Genomic DNA, 19,520 nt, shown 5'->3' on the forward strand with positions numbered 1-19,520 from the left:
TTATACAATTGATAAGAAAGTGTGCTTTACTTGAAGAGATTACGGTTAAACGTGATCAAGGGTAAATATCGTGCTAACTAGTCATTATGTTACAGCTTTCAAGTTTTTACTTCATAAGATGACAAATAGATTCGTGAAATAATTTACTTATTATTGGTCATTGTAAGAAATAACGTTGACAGTAGCTTGATATGCAGCCTCATCAAGACGTTGGGCTAAAGAAAATAAGAAATGTAGCTCTTGTCCATAACGTTTTCTAAACGGTATCAGTTTTAATTACTATCTTAAGTAATGTAATTGGAGTTTGACGTTGTAACGCAATGTCTTACTCTATTTTAACTCGCATTGACCAAATTAGTTAAGTATTTTTGCAAATTTGGTACAATTGATATTACAGACACTGTAAAAATTCTACTGATATAATTTTCAATATTAATCATTTAATTATATGATTAGAAATGAGATTGAGATTCAGTTTATGTGATATCGAAATTTAATTTAAGCTTCGTATAATATTCTACCACCATTTTAGCCAGCACGATTGCACACTCGTAGAAAGAGAGTCTTCTTAGCATTAAATTGATCTTTTTTATTTATAATCCATTTGTAACAAGATTAATGTTGTCATCATCGATAGGCTGTACGCTACATTACTACTATCAACGTTGAAGTATGTATAAATTGAAAGATATACTTTTCAGTTTTATTTAGCTACAAATTTTTTGAAATATTTATACTTAGTGGTTTAGTCAAAAAAATAAGTAAACACTTTAAATATGTCGAAAATGTACTTTTTGTGGCATACTTATTATATACCCTGCGAATGAATAAATGAAATGTGCAATTGATCTATTAATAATTCTGATCCTGATTAAGGTTGCTGTAACCCATTTAAGCGAGCAACGTTTTTATACCGTAGTATTTTATACGAGATATCCATTTCAAAAAGGAAATTAGTGAGGAAAACGATCGTTGCCAACTACAGTAGGCGTTATTACACTCCATACGCTGTCGCTTATCCTCGATTATACTGAATATTGTAATTATGATTAGGCAAAATTAACGATATGCCACTTTATGATTATAATGATCAGACTGGATTTGTATGAAATTCTGTCAACGAAAAAGTAGACGGGACAGAATTTGTCCCGCTTCATGGGCATTCCTTCACCATTTATGTACAGTAATGTTATTTTTGTATCCGATATTTTAGTAAAAGTATAAATTGAAATTTATTGCTAGATATTTGGATAACTACAGTATTCGCCCGTTGATTTTAGTTCCATTTTTCCCCAGTTAAAGTAAGTATTTAAAACCAAATGAAAGACGCTGTAACTACAGTACTGTACTGTACTGTAGAAGGCAGAAAATGTAGTTTCTAATACCATATATTATTATAGGCTACTGGAACGGATTCGCGAGTAGTTTTCTAAAGTATTTATATGAACTTTAGACTGAAGCTTTACGCAATTGGCACGATTTGATCTGATTCAAAATTCAGACCTTGAACATACTGTACACTAAAAAGAAAGTTCGGGCTATAAAGAGGCCGCCTGTTGGTGTCCGCAAAACTGTGTACGCTGACCGATCCTCTTTCTAGTCATTCCACTATACACTACTATGTATAGTGCAATCGTCTATCGTACGAAATAAAGCCATCCTAGCAGTTCATTTGCAAGACAACCTTGAATATCTTTGGATATCGGACAGTGAATCACTGATGAATAAAGTAGAAGTATTGAAGTGAAAATTGAACAGTTTTTTCAATGGAAAATTCAATCTTTCACAAGTTTCTTTCCCAACTTTCCCACATCACAGACTGCGCACCTCCATACTATAAGGTGCTATACTGCGCGTACAGTACTACACCGTCCATTGTACAGTATGCGCTATTTGTCATTCGTAAATGCAACCCAGGTTCAGGCATAAGGAGTCCGCTGACTTCCAGTTCACCTTACTACAGTACACAGTACTGTACTGTACTGTACTGTACTGTAGCCTTGTCCTGTAGTAAAGTACTGTACGGATTCGTCAGCTTTCAACGGATCGTTTCAGCTCATCGCTTCACTTCACTTTGGTTCCATAATAACGAAACAGATCGTTTCCGCTCATCGCTTCACTTCACTTTGGTTTCCATAATAACGAAACAGATCGTTTCAGCTCATCACCTCACTTCACTTTGGTTTCATAATAAGGAAACGGATCGTTTCAGCTCATCACCTCACTTCACTTTGGTTTCCATAATAACGAAACAGATCGTTTCAGCTCATCACCTCACTTCACTTTGGTTTCCATAATAACGAAACGGATCGTGTTGGGCCTTGCAGAACAAAATTTCTTGATTGCATTCTTGCTTATTTGCCTCAAGACGTTAAAGACAAATTCATCTTTAGATAATACTTATACAATAATAAGTCATATCGTTCCAAGGACTTCATAAGTTAAGCTTAGAGTATACGTACATTACTAGTCAATCGTCGTTATGGCAGATCCATTGATGCTCGCAACATTGATCGAACTAGGCTTCGATCGTTCTAAATCGTAAGTTTTCCATTGACAATCAACCAGTTATGCTAATGAAGCAAGAGTACACCAGTAGCATTAATTGGCATCATATGTCTATCATCGATAAACTATCTCGATCATATATCAACTTATTGATTGCTGTACCAATACTAATGAATTAATATACGTATAATAATTGACTAATGCAGTTGTTGAGCTCAATCTTATCAAGTTCCCTGCTACGATGATAGTGTCGATTGACGTGGATAAGCAATACCTGAAATGGACTAATGATAGTCAGTAGACAATATACGTCTTACTGATTATTCACCAACATCGAAATACAGTATTCTTGATCTCTATTGCAGATGCTACTGACAAGCTACTGTAGCACCTAAATCTTAGCATAGATAAAATATATATATCTTTGTTTAGAGATTGATAAATACCCAGCCAAATGAAAACGTGTCTTAGAGTCATCTAGATATGGAAGTTCGCCTGCCTATTTAGTTATCATTTGGTCACTTCATTATTTACTATCGTAATTCAAATTATATGCGTTATGGTATCGTTATGAAAAAGAAATGACATCCAATAGTTTTTATTCATTGCCAGTGTAAAATCGTATGAGTATGATTTGTGAATGGGATTTATCCTGTTTGCAGATTTGACAATTGTATATACTGTTATAGTACAGTAGTCATACTTTAAAGGTAGGGTTATACAGGAATGTACTTAATTATGCTAATCACATCGTAGAATAATATAAAAATTAGGTAGAAAAGCGATTTTCTATAGAAACGTATTTGCGCCGTATATCCGATGTGATCCCATACAGCCTAGGATGATTATACGTAATTATGATGGCAGTTTGAATATGAACTTTAAATTTATGTAATGGCTTCGGCTATAGCATACCATCAGAAAATTTTTGGAAAGCACATTTAATCGCCTAAAAGATAGCTGCCCTACTACAATACATATCTTTCCGTTTGGATTATAGTGTTAAATTTCTCTCAATGCGCTAATGCGTAGATATAACGTTTTGATCAGTAAATGTTTAAAATGATAATCTAATTGAAATTTGAAAGTATATTACTACCTAAGCCATAGACTTCTAGATACCTTGAGGTATCTAGAAGTCCATACCTTATCATACAGTAACCAGTAGAGATTGTACGCTCACTCATCCTCGTATTTATCTACGTACGAAAGCCACATGGAAAGCTTGCAAATATACATATATACCACTGTATAAATATAACGCAAACTGAATCATTTTAACTAGCATACTAATATCATATGAATTGCACTCCAAATTAAGACTAATAATATATAGAATATGTGTTAATACCGCCTATATCCTGCGTATTGCATAGATAAGCGTGCTATGGTACAGGTTACCTAAAAAAGATGCTTGCGCCATCATAAATCCAATCGACTCTATGATATACATATGCGTACAGTATAGCTATTGATTATATACTACAATGAAATACATTTTGTTTTAGCTTCATGTTTCTTGCCTAATATTATCTTGTCCTCTTTCATGTTAGTGAAAAAGCTCTAATAAATGTAAATAATCGCGGAATTGAAGGAGCGATCGATTGGTAAGATGCTAGAATATCGTATACTTCTCGTACATAACATATATAAAATATACAGTATACTACCGTTTCATGAAATTGAACTTACTGCTAGTTATTGTGTCCGTTACTTTGTACAAGTATACTGCTATAAAATATATTTATTAACAAAACGCTGGATTTGGTAGTTAATTCGCATCATATTTTGTAGTTACCATGATTAAATCGCTAGTATTATGCTGATGTCTCTTATTTCCGAATAGGATAATGGCTCATACAGACTCTAATGATCAATCTACAGATCCAACCGCAAGCGCGAATATGCAAAGTAATGTCACAGTATTAACAAGGATAAAGTGCCTACTTTATGAGCTTACAGAATTGAAATGTTTTTGAAGTTGATAGATACAGTATCGGGCTTTAACAGAATTTGGATTAAAATTTATTACTATAATGTATCACTATATTATTATCCTACAGTATATAGCGATATTATTCTTGAACTATTATCAACTACTTTAACGAGAGCTTTGCTACTAAAATGCTGACACCCTGGGGTTGACAATTAGCCATATTGTCTATCATTTGAATGTACAGTAGACTACTCTATAATCATTTTTAATAAGTATGTTGCATGATTTTTATGATAATTTGTAGGCCAGGAAGGTCAACCTAGCAGCGAAACGACTGTAAGGCAATATATAAATGCATAATTTATATTAGTCTAAATTATAATCAGGCTGTATTGCAGTATTTAAAATGAATGAAATCTACTGATTGCTTATTCGTATAATACCCGTGCAATATTATAGGCAGAAACCAATCGTCCGCTAACGGAAGAAGAAAAGAAAGAAAAGCTAGAGAAGTAGGAGATAATGCTTTAATCTACATTTAAATATTTATGTCGGAGAATGTTAATACCACATAATTTGGCATCTACAGTATTGTAAATCCCGAATTCACCTTTTATATCTTAGACTGGAATCTAAAATTAAGGAAAGACGTAGACTGCGAGAAGCTGAAGAACGTAAGGTAATCTTTGATTTGAATTATATAGGCAAATGCAAGGACTACTAGAAGAGAGTACATCGAAGGTTCTCTTCTAGTAATTTTTGGTAAATAAAGCAGAGTTGAGTTTGTAGAAACAATTATTCTGTCACGACTAATTATAGTATTAAACGCATACTATCTTAGTTTTTATATAACTATGAAAATTTGAATATCCGTTTTACGATGTTAATTATATTACCATAAATTGATAGCTTGAGAAAGATCAAGAAATAAGTCGTCGGGAATCTGGCAAAATGATTACAGATGTTAAAAGAAAGTATGCTTACATTAGGCATATAAATAGTAATTACAGAATCAATAAACAAAACTATAAATTTGTTGCTTTTTATTGAAAAATTTAGAGTTGAAATCAAAGAAATGCAAAAATTAGCAGAGCAAAGAAAGAGAGAAAAGATGGAAGATAGATTAGCAAGGTAAATAATCTCTATGTTGCTACCGTAGCTATTGCATTTACTTATGCTTATTATGTATTATGGATAATAATTATACTATATTTAATCCTATAAATGCCGAAGAAATGTTTCATATAATTTAAAAGTTAATAAGTACCTTTTGCCCGCATTAATTGTAATTGCGACTAAAATTCTTTCAGGGAAAAAGTGAAGGCTATGATCGCTGAAGATAGAGCAAGAGTAGGTTTAATCAATATCAAGCTGTTTTAGCTTATTTTGTAGACACGTAGCTGTAATTTAAGTGAGTGAATGATTCAATATATTAATGATGCAGGCAAAAGGCAAGCCTGACACAACTAACAGTGTTACTAGTCAGCAAACATCTACCAAAGTCGAATCTTCCACTGAATCAACTGTCAAAAAGGAATATACAAATTGTCGTATACAGGTTTTATAGTCGCTTTTTGATATTGTCTATATTAGTATCGTATAATATTTAATTTTATAAAACCCATTATAGTAAAGTTGCTACTGATTCCATTTTCTTTTTACTATAGGTTCGCCTGTCCAATGGATCAAATATTTCTGCAACCTTTGACGTAAATGATACGATTGCCACAGTTATGGATTTTGTGAGAAAAAACAGAACTGATGGTGACTGTCCGTTTAACCTAATGACAACATTTCCGCGTAAAGTTTACTCAGAAAACGACATGGACATGACAGTCAAAGATGCAGGTAACTTTTACTCATTTCGATTAAACTGTAAATTAATTATATATTATTGCTATGTAGCTTGTCTATATGAAACGTAATAAAGTATCCGTCCGAGAAATACTCGTGTTGCTACTTATGAAAGCTATTATTTGATATAAAAATTTCAATTTGTAACCCTAACTGTATTTTTATGCTTTTGCCAGGATTTGTTCCATCGATATCCTTGGTGTTAAGGAATATGTAATTCTTTCATCTTAAAGATATCACACTGTCGTGGATACGAACATAAAATGTATCATAAAGCCATGCCAGAGATAATTTACATTTTACATCACTTGTTAACTGATAGTGCAAGTTTTTCTACCGCTGAGTTTGGCAAGTTTTCATTTAATGGCAAAGTATAATTGTCCTAATTCGATAATATTTAGTACTGGATTGTTCATTATCCAGCAATTTGATTTCAAGAATTCATTCAAATATCATATAAGTGAACCTGCTGTATTGCCTGTGGTATAAGAAGCTATCATGAGATGTTTGATCAGCTTCTTATTGTAAATAAGCGTGTAGACTTGTCTTGATGCATAGTTGTAATTTTAATGAGATAAATACATTGATATCGTATAAGATGGTCGATACACTGTGCTATTAGTAGCTGACTAAGGCTATATTCCTGGTCAGTAAGATGCAGTCTTATTCAATTCACTATGCTGTGAAAAGACAAAAACGACACGAGATATATTTTGGATGCGCTATATCAACTTTATTTAACAGGTATATTTGATATGGTGTGAGGCAGTGAGTTATTGTCATGTGTTATAGAGAAGCTAGGCGTTAGAGGACTATAAGACATCTGCTTATTTTATCCACATAATTTTATATTTATACGTACATACGCATTACTATATCGTCGTTAACATCTACGTTTATAACTTGAAATCTCATCCATGGCAAAATTTCATAATTCATGCATTAATCCAATCACGATCCTACGATATAGCTCTCTTCGTGCCAACAATTTACCAATTATCGAGCTTGAAAATTAGGTTTAAAATGCAGTGATACACCTTGAATATCAATACTATTTCCATAAGAGGTGGTATCTAATATTGAAATTGTCATTATTTCATGGTAATTATTTAAATTAATGAAGAGACCTACATCAACATTTTTAGTTCGGCCAAATTGAAATGTCCTTAATTCTTACATTAATACAGTCATAATTATGAACAAATTTCCTCCTATGCCAAGAAGTATAGACATGACCAAATTCTACGATAGGACTATGTACTTGCACTGATATTCACTGTTCGTATAATTAAATTGAATGTTTTGACAGGTAGTAGTAGTGGCTTCTCCATGTTATTACTGCATAAGTAAATTCTGTTTAAGATAGCAAACTGATTTTTCTTTCGGCAAGACGAGTCTTGGATTGCTGTCGACAAGTCATACTTGTAAAGAAACCATCAAGAGGAGGGTGATGTCGGCACTTAACTAGATAGGATTTAAGAAATTTTATTTATGTAAGAAAACAAATCAAGGTTTATATTATTGACACGAAAGCAAACTAGCATCGAAGCTCCCTACTTGATAGTTAAAATTAGCAAATTTACTCCATGGTTGATTTAATTTGCATTCATTAGTCTATATCGTGATTAATATTTATTAATTGTATGATAGTAAATTAGCATTGAATTTCTCTATTCGATAGTTAACTTTAGCAAATTTTCTCCAAGATTGGTCTTAATTTCATCCGGTAGTCTATACCTTGATTAATGTCATTTGTAGATATAATATCCTTACTTGGGATATACAAGTATATTGTGTAATACGAAGGACGATATTTGCAGTATTTCCATATCATCCATCGTTGATTAACTTAACTGAACAATCTATTATATGCTCATTAAGACATTGACACTTGATGCGTACCAGTAGTATTCACCTTTTATCATTATAACATGGACAGTACATTTATTTCTCTGCCTATTTCAACTATTAATAAAGTAGAACTTAGCTAGTAATCGTTGTAGTTATATATATGTGCATGCACTGTATTCACCCGTTTTGACTTTAATATGTTACTTTAAAGTATCGCCTTGCTTGTAACATACTTTCTATTTACTTCCTTACTAATTTTAGTGATGATTTTATCCATCTGTTCCTTCAATATGTTGGTATAAAGTATCATCTCATTTCTAACATGCACCGTATTTTCTTTCTTATAAATTTCGCGATAGTTTTATGGATCATTTCTTTCAATATGTTATTATAAGTATCGTCAGATTTCTAACCCACGGTGTATTTACATTTCTATAGATCTTAACGTTGTTTACCCATTTTTTCTTTTAATATGTTGTCATTGAGTATCATCTTGCTTACTAGAAGATACAATAAAGAATTTGGATTCCTACTAATAACATTTTAATTACACACTCTATAACTTCACTATGACTCGTAGTATCTCCGCTTGACTTCTTTGCCAAGTAGAGTAGTAGCTTCGTTCATGGATATCAATACAATAGTTTTCATATTTATAATTGTGCTGATAGAATTTTAGTATAGATGTAGTTATCAGGCGACTATAAGATTATAAACAATCATGTTAATTTCGTATCTTTGCGGCTATATCACGTATAAAACAGAACTTATCAAATTCTACTATAGGGATGTAATATGTAAACAATTTACTGAAAGCAGCGTTAACTATCTTATAAATAGTGCTTTATAAAAGGCGTTCACGATCCACATTGAATAGCATGCATTTAAAATTGAAAAAAATTATTCTAACTAAACGAAATATAAAATTGGCTTCCATTGCATTATTATTAATCATTTTCATATCCCTGGGATAACTTAAAATAAATTTCAAGTGCAAGATGAGTAATATACTATTTTCTAGTTTTATATCATTCGATCATTTGACTTGCAATTGATGAATAAAAATAAGAATCACAAGAAGCTGTTAGAAAGATTAATTTTTATACTTGAATACCCAAATCGGCAAAGCTCGTTCCATGGACTAAGAAATTTTTATATCTATACGTACATATATAATTATGTCTTATTATTACTGATTTTAATTTTTCGTGCGAAATGACTTCCATGATATAAATTAAAATCTTTCTATTACTTAGAATTTATGAATGAAAGAGATTGGTAAGAATGGATAGCAAAAAATGAGCCAAGGCTTGAGAAGTAACGATAATAATTAAATTATCCTAGATTAAAAGTTTAAATCTATTTTCTCTCGATGTTGTGTCTAGGCGCAAGTGGTTATTAAACTGTGCGATTGGCTCTTCTCTTAGTAAGACGACAGGCTCATAATTGGCAAAAAATTGAATCATAACCGTGATGAAATAAACTTTAAAGTGAGTCAAATTGCATGAAATTAAAGTCAATTAGAGAACTTACTTTCTATGCATTGATAGATCGTTTCAACACCATCTTGAACTATCGATTTCTGCTTATGATTAGCTCCATCACATTCAATACTAGGGGCTGCATTAGACCAATTGATCATCAATCCGATAGCAAGGATGAAAATTGCCAATCTGGTCATGATAGTCGTATTATTTGTCCAATGATTTTAAACCAATTTCAACACAGATTTTTTCTGCTCTTCTTCTATCGTCAATCAGATAGATTTCAACTTTCAGCTGTCACAATTACAAATAATTATTTTGCTATCGTCGAGACTTTATTAAGGTGGGCAATAAAAATAATCAATAGACGCTTTAGGCGTGAGATCCAATATATCTGTGGTATATTGAATAAAAGACGATAAATAAAGACAATAACACTATAGTCAGTTTTGATTGGTAAATAGTCTTGGCAGGATATTAAGTTCTAGGTGCTATAGGATTCACTATTCCTCCATGAATTAAATATATTGTCTTAAATGGATAATATAGGCTCGATTGAAGAATACTTGGAATGCATAAGAGTGGTGAGATCAAGGTCATGCTATGTAACTAAAGAAAGAAAAGAAACAATTTAGAGGATTGTAAAATTTCCTTTTACATCGTTATTCATCAAATTGATCATCTTGGTAGTGAGAAATAATAATAATCGTCATGACTAAAAACAATAACAAGACTAAAAAATGGAATATTTCATTTTAGAAATGAAAATGAAACGATCGTTTTGGTAGTGAGAAATAATAACTGTTTTAATTAAAAATTAATAACAAAAGTAAATCAAAGCTGGATTGGAATGAACGATCATCGATCATACAGTTCGATAATAGTCTATTTTTATATTCATTAGATGATGGAATAAGTTATTAACTATAATAGTAGAAATATCTATGCTGTAAGTCGATTTTTAATTCATTGATACTATTGGCAACCACATAGAATTGTAAAATAATGGTATAATATTAGGCTAGATAGATCGACTATAATAGTTAGAAACTCTTTGGATATATATTCATGTTGATTGTGAATGAATAACCTGCCGTAATAGTGCATGGATACTATTGGCAATTATTGAATAAAAAGGATATCCAACCAGATAGATTGATTCATTAGGGATCCTATCAACTAGGTTCTGCTTTTCTTAGGTTATTGCTACTTTCTAGTAGCAACATGTTTGATAGATCAAAATTGATCAAGGCAAATAATTTATTCTCGTTCCAAATTGCATATTATGTAGCACAAGCGAACAACCAAAGATACCCTTTGATAGCAGACAGATATCAAAAATAACAATGACTGCTGTATTTTAAGTCTGTTTTTTTATGCCGGGCCCTTTCACGAAAAATAGCCTTATTATTTTTTATCTTTCCTTCCTTCCTATGCTATGCTATCGTTCGGTTGTTCTTGTTTTGAAATGACTTCAAATTATTCAATCTGTAGGTATTCTATTGCAAGTTAACTAAAATGTCAACTTCAAAAATAAACTTGTCATTAACTCATCCTTTGAAGATATTTATCGAAACAACTAAAAATCGTCAACAAAATATTATCTAAATGATACTATTTGTTATTTGTACCATTACGTCAGGGCTGGATGTTATTTTGTTGAAGGCCGGCAATAATAAAGCACTATTTATTCTGAGTCAGGTTTAGAAAGGAACTATAGAATAGGTAAAAAACATCTGCTTCCATTTGAATAAAATTATGATATCAATAGCCTAACTTTTCACTGGGTAATATGGGCGGTTGCTCTAATGGCGTGATCACCACTTAGAAACTGATTTAATATAAAATACTTCTCCATATTGTCTTCAAAAGGAGATTCTACAATAAGCCACAGTATCGATAAGTTAACGCACTAATGCACACAATGAATCAATTGCTAGTGTCATAACTGCTTATTTTTCACATTAATTCTAATAGGATAATACTTAACCATTAAGTTATCTATAGCGAGCATTGCTGGCGTAGTTGTTTACGTTATCAGAGAATAATATCGATTGAAATAATGCTCTAAGCTAGGTAGAAATTTTGATCAACAATTTTCAAACAAGCAATATCTATGCAAGATTGATTGATAGATAGGATATTTAATGAAAAAGTTAAAATTCCTTCTGGCCGTTCTGTTCATAAGATTTATGTAATTATCGAATAAATATAAATGATCACTTCTCAATGTAGTGTATTCAGAATATACTGTAACTATATTCTACTCTTAAATATAGACATGTTGTATTGCTCTTATATTTAGACAGATCTACAGTCCGCTTACTCTACATTCATATATAGACTACTGTATTTAGTTATTACGGTACTCGCTGTTTTCTACAACCATCTGCTATTTTGTAACCTATTATGGTATATGTTGTATCTAATTCCACAATCCTATTCTCTGCATGTGCTCTATCTTTAAAACTATAAATACCGGCGATTTCTACCTCAGAGTTCATTAGCCTCTCAGTTAGTCTTCTAGTTAGTCTCTCACAGTCTAATACTTCTACTCGTTACTCACGACAGCTTGCACGCTGATCTACCGTAACTACCTCACTGTACTTCACATTACTAACCTACAATAAAGCATAACTTTTATAAACCCTTTGTTGTAATAATTGTAAATGGCGACTAAATCTCAATCCTCTGAGATATCGAACCCTCCATCACACTCAAAGTCTAAACAACATTGCTTTTGCTGTATTTTAATATGTCTTCTGGTTCGCCCGTATACTTATCGCCATAGAGTTTTTACACCCTTAATTTATCAGTTATTGGATCTGATTTCAATCGATGAGGTTGTTACATTAACTTGAAAAGCAATCTCTCCAGGATCATTTTGCTATCTCGAAGCGATTATTACACGAGTACTGTTTAGCAAATTAGACAAAATCAATCCTTTTCCTACATAACAACAGTGGCTAAGGTATGATAAAGCCCAAGCGAAGTAAATTTTGTGATGTATTGAATCCTAAGTAAGGAAATACTTGATTACTAGAGAGTAAACAACTTCGCCAGTGGTTAATTAATTCAGTTCCGTGTGTTATAATAATTTATCACCTTGAAACAATGCTTTATGTATTTAATAAGGCATGATGTGCTTGTTATCATAAATGGTGCAGTAACATTATACGAATGAATCACTATATTATACAAGCATGGGCTACTACAGTTCTAGGCTAGTTTATTAAGTACAGAATTACAGATCATACAAATATTTATTTTTGTGGTCGAGATAAAGCGTCTATGCAGCATAACTACTATACAAATAGATTTTTAATTATTTCTGTGCCTACGTATATCAGAAATTGCTTCTTTTAGCAATTAAGAATAGGCTGTCATATATCTGTGTATTACTCATATGTACAGTATATATTATATACATTATATGATTGGAGTCTAGATCCAGTACATGTGCTGCTCACATGGATTCCTAATTATAAGTATTGAAGTCTATATACAGAACCGGGACTGCTTCTCCTGCCTATTCTTATTTTCTCTGTCATAACATGCTATACAAGTATACATTGTACTAAATTCTTAATTATCTCAGGGTACATCGCAAAGATAAAGTATGAATAGAGCACTTGTGCTGTATAAGACGGTCTCTCAATTATTTCAATGTACACGTAGAGTAATATTATATGTATCGACAGATAAAATGTAGATAAAGCACATGTGGTGTGTATAGGTAGGCTTTAACAAACCGCATTACATTATATCTAATCAACAGGAGTATTACTCTAAACCAGAATAATAATTATTAATAAATCCTAAACAGAATATTAGACTCTTCACTTTAAGTACCCAATAAGAATCACACGTTGAAATAAAGCTGGATATAATTTTGTATTAAGTTCCTTCCAAGGTTCTCATCAATCAATTATATATTATTAAATGTTGTAAAAATACATCATCGAAAACCAAAGAAACAGCAACCATTACATATACCACTATGAAATCTTATGTACAATAACTGGTATTATGAATTTTTATATGTTCTGGTGTCAAAAATATATTAGATAGTTATACAGCAATATCTCAATTAGTATTTGCAAATATGATCACAGTAATCTCGCATAGATTATTAACAAATATGATAAAATAATACAAGGTTTAAGAATTTGGATTACTTTACGATCGCCGATATTAAATAAACTATTTAAAAATATATTAATATTTAGTATGATAGAATTATTCAATTAAGTTATACATATTACAGTATTGCTACATAATCAATGCACTGCACTTTCATCTAAAACATTAGGCTTTAATAATTACAGTTGAATATATATAATCTTATAAAACATCCTTAAAAATATATGATTACAAACGTAGCCGTGTGTACAATGAGGCATTATATCGAGTCCTCATTCAGTCTCGACATATAATCTCGGTCATGAAATTCATATGAATAAGATGTTAGTAATTACTGCAGCAATAGCAGCTTGAATGAATCGATTTTGTTAGTTTCAACACAATCTGCATTTGCGGAAGCACTTATATTGTATAAGAGTTAGAATCGTAGTAGATGATAATCAATAAATTTGAAATCTTTTATCGGACACATAAAAGAATTTCGTTGAAAGGTAGACTTTAAACGCCGTGCTATAATTTATGAGATGCAACCACTCGATACATTATTAAACTCTCAAAAGAAGGATCAGAATTTCTAATGACCATATTAACGTGTCGTTTTCAGACCCTGCAGAACTGGATCATATGAATGATGAAAATGACTATAAATATTTTCGGCACGTGTTAAACTGATAGCTTTCGCAAACATTTTTTCAAGTTCTTTCGGTGTTCTATCATACGAGATCATACATTAATAGCTAATAAAATCATTACATTTATTTTCTAATAATTAGAATATGATATGCAGTAGATATCACATTATCTTACTTGTCGATGAATTCAGTCAAGCTATTAAATTTGGCGCATGTGTCAAGCGCTAAAATATAGCTTACACTCGGAATAGACATCATGATTTTAAATAACTGTTACGATAAGGCAGATTAAGTCAAAACATTGTTACCCTGAATGATAAAAGTAAGGACCTGATTTACCTGCTCTTTTTCTCTGACTGGTTTCAGCGGAAAATCTATTTTGTAATTTTTCTTGCACTCAATAGCAGCAAGCTGGACCAATAAATTAGCAGTGTGTTCTGTACAGGGTATATTTAGGTGTAATCTGGTTAGTAAAATCAATATTTCCATCCGCAAATAAACAGCTAAAGCCTACCTTGGGATTCACTAAATAACAATTTCACGCGAGATAATGCAAGTGATGTGTACGTGATACATAAATATTTTGTAATAAACCTGCGATATGAAGTTTTACATTAGCAAAATTCCGTAATGAATAAGGCTAATACTAGATTCATCTGGTAAATCTTTCTTAATACTTACTGTGTGTTGGTTTTCGAATCATCTACATTTTTACTTCTATCTTTTTCAATAATCAAGCATGATCTATCGTATAGTCCACACATATGCCTGATTCTATCTACAAATTTATCGTTACTACCACCTACTAAAGCTGTAATAAGAAAGGAGCTTTAGTATCATTAAATATTGATGTAGGATGTAGCATTTGAATAGGTTCATGTTTACATGATAGCAGCTGTCGTTCAACCCCCATTCTGGTGCTTAAAACGTACGAACAGCATTTTAAACTGCAAACTTCTGTTTTAACACGGTGCTTGAAACGCAATTCAGTGATAGTCTGTTAAATACATAATAATTTTTTAGCATACCATTTACCGTAAACATCAAAAACCAAGTTTTATGACATAAGTACTAAAAGTAAAGCTTTACAACTACCTACAAAAATAATCAAAGAAAATAGCTAATGGAATATACCTGACTATTACTCGAAAGCTCTCGCGTATCAACTAAAATGGATAATTCGTTGTTTGATTTCTGTTCATCAATAGGTAAGAATTAGTTTTGCACTGATTATGCTAAATTTAAAAGTTAATTAGCTTATAAAAGAATAGTGCACTTAAAATGACTCGTATAATTATTAACCTTCGTATCGGAAGAAAGAGAATAAAGTGAATTTGGCGCTTCAAAGTTTTTAACACTAGGCTCTTGTTTAGGCTTTACACTTATCGAAATTTTATTGTTATTGTCCATCTTATGAGACTGATCACCAATCGTCACCTTTGTGAATTCTCTCTTGTTACTGAAAGGTTTCGTATTATCTGTTAAGGGTATATCGATTCCAAGGCTGAAGTCAGGAACAGCTCTATAAAAATTTGTTATTAGTAAACAAGAATAGATTAAGAATATACGAATAATATGTATTACATAACTAGTAAAGCCGACAAATAAATCTACTTTAACTCTTTCGATTTTATAAAACGTTACAGCAATCCCATGAAATTTGCATACGTACTCATTGACAATTTCCTCATCTAACGGAACCGTAACTAGAGACTTAGATTGATCGGTTATTTCGATTACATTCGTCGGTGCAACATTATTAGAATCAACCATAGCTAAAACATCATCATCATCTATCCAATCATTTAATTCTAAATTAAAATTTCCAATTTCTTGTTCCTGATATAAATAAGAATAGTTAAAATAAAATAAATTATAATTCAATTAGCGCTTTATTATCATGAAGCTGCACACGCTCGCATAAATTCAATAATGCAAAGAGAATACAATCATCATAATAATAGTTTATTTCTTTCACATAAATCGTGGTTGCAGCAACTTACTTCATTGGTGACGGGTAATACAGGACACTCATCGATATAATTGAACTTCATTTTATTCAAATATTCATCACAATTCAAGGACGATGTAGTACATTCCTCAACTTTGTCTGACTTCAAATTGCGCAAATATTCACTGTCTTTTGTAGCTGATGTCGCACATCCTTTATCTTCATCTACATTAAATTTGCTTACTGTAGGAGCCAAAGCGTCCACAGTTTCTTCAACACTATTCCATGAGTCGTCTAGAACGGATTTTCGCTTTCTACGCTTACTAATACCTATGCAAATTCCGTTATTGACATCACTTTGTACAGATTCTTTCGAGGCATTGTGACCATCGACTGATCTAGGAATATTAGTTTCCGGTGATATATCAACATTTCCTGAGTTGTCCATTATTATGGATTCGTCTTCGAGGTTACTAAGATTCCTACTTTTACGTTTTCTACTACATTTAGCTATTAATTTACTTTCTAAATCATCTAATACATTTTCTGCTTGAGTTAAGTATTCGATAGCATCATCTTCGTTTTCAACACAAAAGCTATTATATTCATAGTCTGATGAACAATCCGATCCTGTCTTTGGATCACCATCATTTCGATCATAAAGGTACTTTTTAACTTTCGTAGGGGTTGGCAATGGGTTATTTTCCTTATTTAGTACAGATCTTAGTCGATGAGATGCCTGAAATTTTAGTTTACTTGATTTTCTACAATTGATGTTTGGACTGAATAGCGATTGCTGATAGACAGCTAGCATACTCCCAGGAGAGGTATCAGCTTGCTAAATAAACAAACATTATCAGCATGTTTATTACTTATGTAAATTTTCGTAATAGTATTGCAAGGATTACATATTACCTTGTCACAGTAAGGCGTTGGTTGACTATTATCATTAATAAAACTATCGTTTATAGCGCCTGAAAATTCATATTCATATTCATCTGAATCAAATTGACTAATATGTTGAGATGAAACTTCAGCTTCATCGTCAATAAAATTCTTTGCCATATCTTTCTTTTGATTTCGATTTGCCTATATTTATCGAAGCATAATAAGAATTTTAATTTTATGGGTAAGTATGTAGATAGCTGAAGATTCAGAGGAGACAACTTATTGTTCCATTTCAACTTTCTAACTTACAGAGCTTGTCGTCTGAGTTTTTGATTGGTTGCGATCTAAGACACCATTTGAGGATCCATCCTTAAATAGCGTTCTTTTTCTTTGATTACGAGTTACGAATGTTGCCTTATTATCTGCCGCACAGCGATTATTATTGCTAACTTTTACGTTAAATGGAGTTGAATTTAATTTCTGTGACCCTTTAATTGTATTAGAATCAGGATGATCGTGCATTGTACCCTTGCCTTCATTAATCTGTAAAATCAAGTAAAAAAAAACAGTGATTTAGTAATCTAAAAGCATTTCAATATGAATAATATATTAAAGAAATAATATTACCGGAGTTCGATCAGGTTTGCATAATTGAGGTGTGACAGCGCTCAGAATTTCTATATCATCATCCTGAAAACTACCTAATATCGACTCGTATGGTGTTTTACTATTATCCATATGACCACTATTGCGAGCATGTGTAGAATTTAACTTCATTCTTGATTTAGTCATTTCATCACTTTTGGAAGGACTCTGTTGGCGTTGTACTATACTTGAAATAGATTCGACAATAGGACTAACTTGTCCCTTCTTACTTCCCTTCGTTATTGGTTGGTATGAGTGATTAGATTGGACATTACGATCTTTAGCATTAATATCACTTTCAGTAGCACACAATAATAGGCTATCGTCGATATCATCATCGAATAGATTGATACTAGATTCGTTATCACTCTTACTTGCGCCAACTTGCTTAATTTTCTGATGCAACGATGTTGTATCGCCTTGATTCCCTGATTCATGTAAAGCTGTTAACTTATCTTCAACTTCTTTTGTCCTAATGCTGTTAAAACAATCTATTTGGTCATCGCCAATTTTATTTAGCAGTTCGTAATTTACTGGAGGTGGTGGACAAATAACGACATTATCGTCACTTATGCGTTCCTTGACATCAGGCCATTCTTGTTTTTTGGATATAAATTCAACTTCTGGCAATGATGACATCAATTCATCACTGACATCGTCATCAAAACCTGGTGGATTATTTTTGGTTTGCAGTTCCTTGAATGGATTGTCATCAATATTCATATAATTATTACCACCGTTTACTGGGATCTTATTACAATCAGTTACAGCTGCCGATAAATTGTTATACCACTGACTTAAAATCTTCGAAGTATTTCTCATATCTTTAAAATTTCTTACTTCATCAGGAAGATCATTACTAGCCAAATCTGATAAAATCTCATTCTGTTCAACATTTCTTTCATGAGTATCGTTATTTACGTTATCATCTGAATCACTATGTAAGACAGGTATTTGTGACTTCGACATTTCCATTGATCTCAAATGCGTTCCAGTACACGTTACTTCATTATCGTTATCACTATCATCATCATCATCCAGAAAACGAGAATACTTATTTCTTCTCGTTCTTTTATTTCGTGATTGGTAATCTTTGCTATCGAGTGACGTTGTAGCAACAAATTCTTGAATGATGTGCTGTTTTCGTAGTTGCTCGTTACCACTATTTGCATTTAAAGCAATATCAGTTTTAATATCTGATTTATCTAGGAAAGCCGTCATCTCCATATCGTAATTTTCAAGCATAGAATTATTATGGCCTAGTGCTTCACAAAAACTAGAAATTTCGATCAAATCTTTAGTTCTCTGTGTGTGCTCTATTTTATGATGCGGTAATAACACTTTCTCATAAGATGAATAATGTGGTAGATCATCAAAGGCAATGGTATAAGCTTGTGAATTACTGCTCGTTAGTACTTTAAAATTATCGTTCCAATATGAAAATTCTTCATCATTAAGATACCAAGCATCTTTTTTATTCGTTCCTTTGCCAGTCGAACCTTGTGTCAAAGTACAAATGACAACGTAAAACAACTGCAAATCTATACTATGCGAAAGCTTATAAAAAAATATGAATTTATATTAATAAAAATAATTAACTGTTGCAAGTTATGTAGAACGTTATAAAA

General features: G+C 31.9%; 1 protein-coding gene across 1 annotated transcript; it reads left to right on the forward strand.

Moving 5' to 3' along the window:
- Nucleotides 1-2,482: 2,482 nt before the first annotated feature.
- On the forward strand, nt 2,483-6,515 carry TRIADDRAFT_57239 (uncharacterized protein; the record flags this gene model as incomplete). The annotated part of the gene is made up of 12 exons (XM_002113231.1): nt 2,483-2,541; nt 4,062-4,115; nt 4,355-4,419; nt 4,749-4,780; nt 4,904-4,956; nt 5,069-5,123; nt 5,354-5,418; nt 5,504-5,575; nt 5,755-5,794; nt 5,889-6,002; nt 6,112-6,292; nt 6,475-6,515. 12 exons carry the CDS (start codon nt 2,483-2,485, stop codon nt 6,513-6,515), a joined length of 831 nt encoding a protein of 276 aa, XP_002113267.1.
- Nucleotides 6,516-19,520: the final 13,005 nt, after the last annotated feature.

Source organism: Trichoplax adhaerens, genomic scaffold, assembly GCF_000150275.1.
Source record: "Trichoplax adhaerens TRIADscaffold_6 genomic scaffold, whole genome shotgun sequence".
Lineage (NCBI taxonomy): Eukaryota > Metazoa > Placozoa > Uniplacotomia > Trichoplacea > Trichoplacidae > Trichoplax > Trichoplax adhaerens.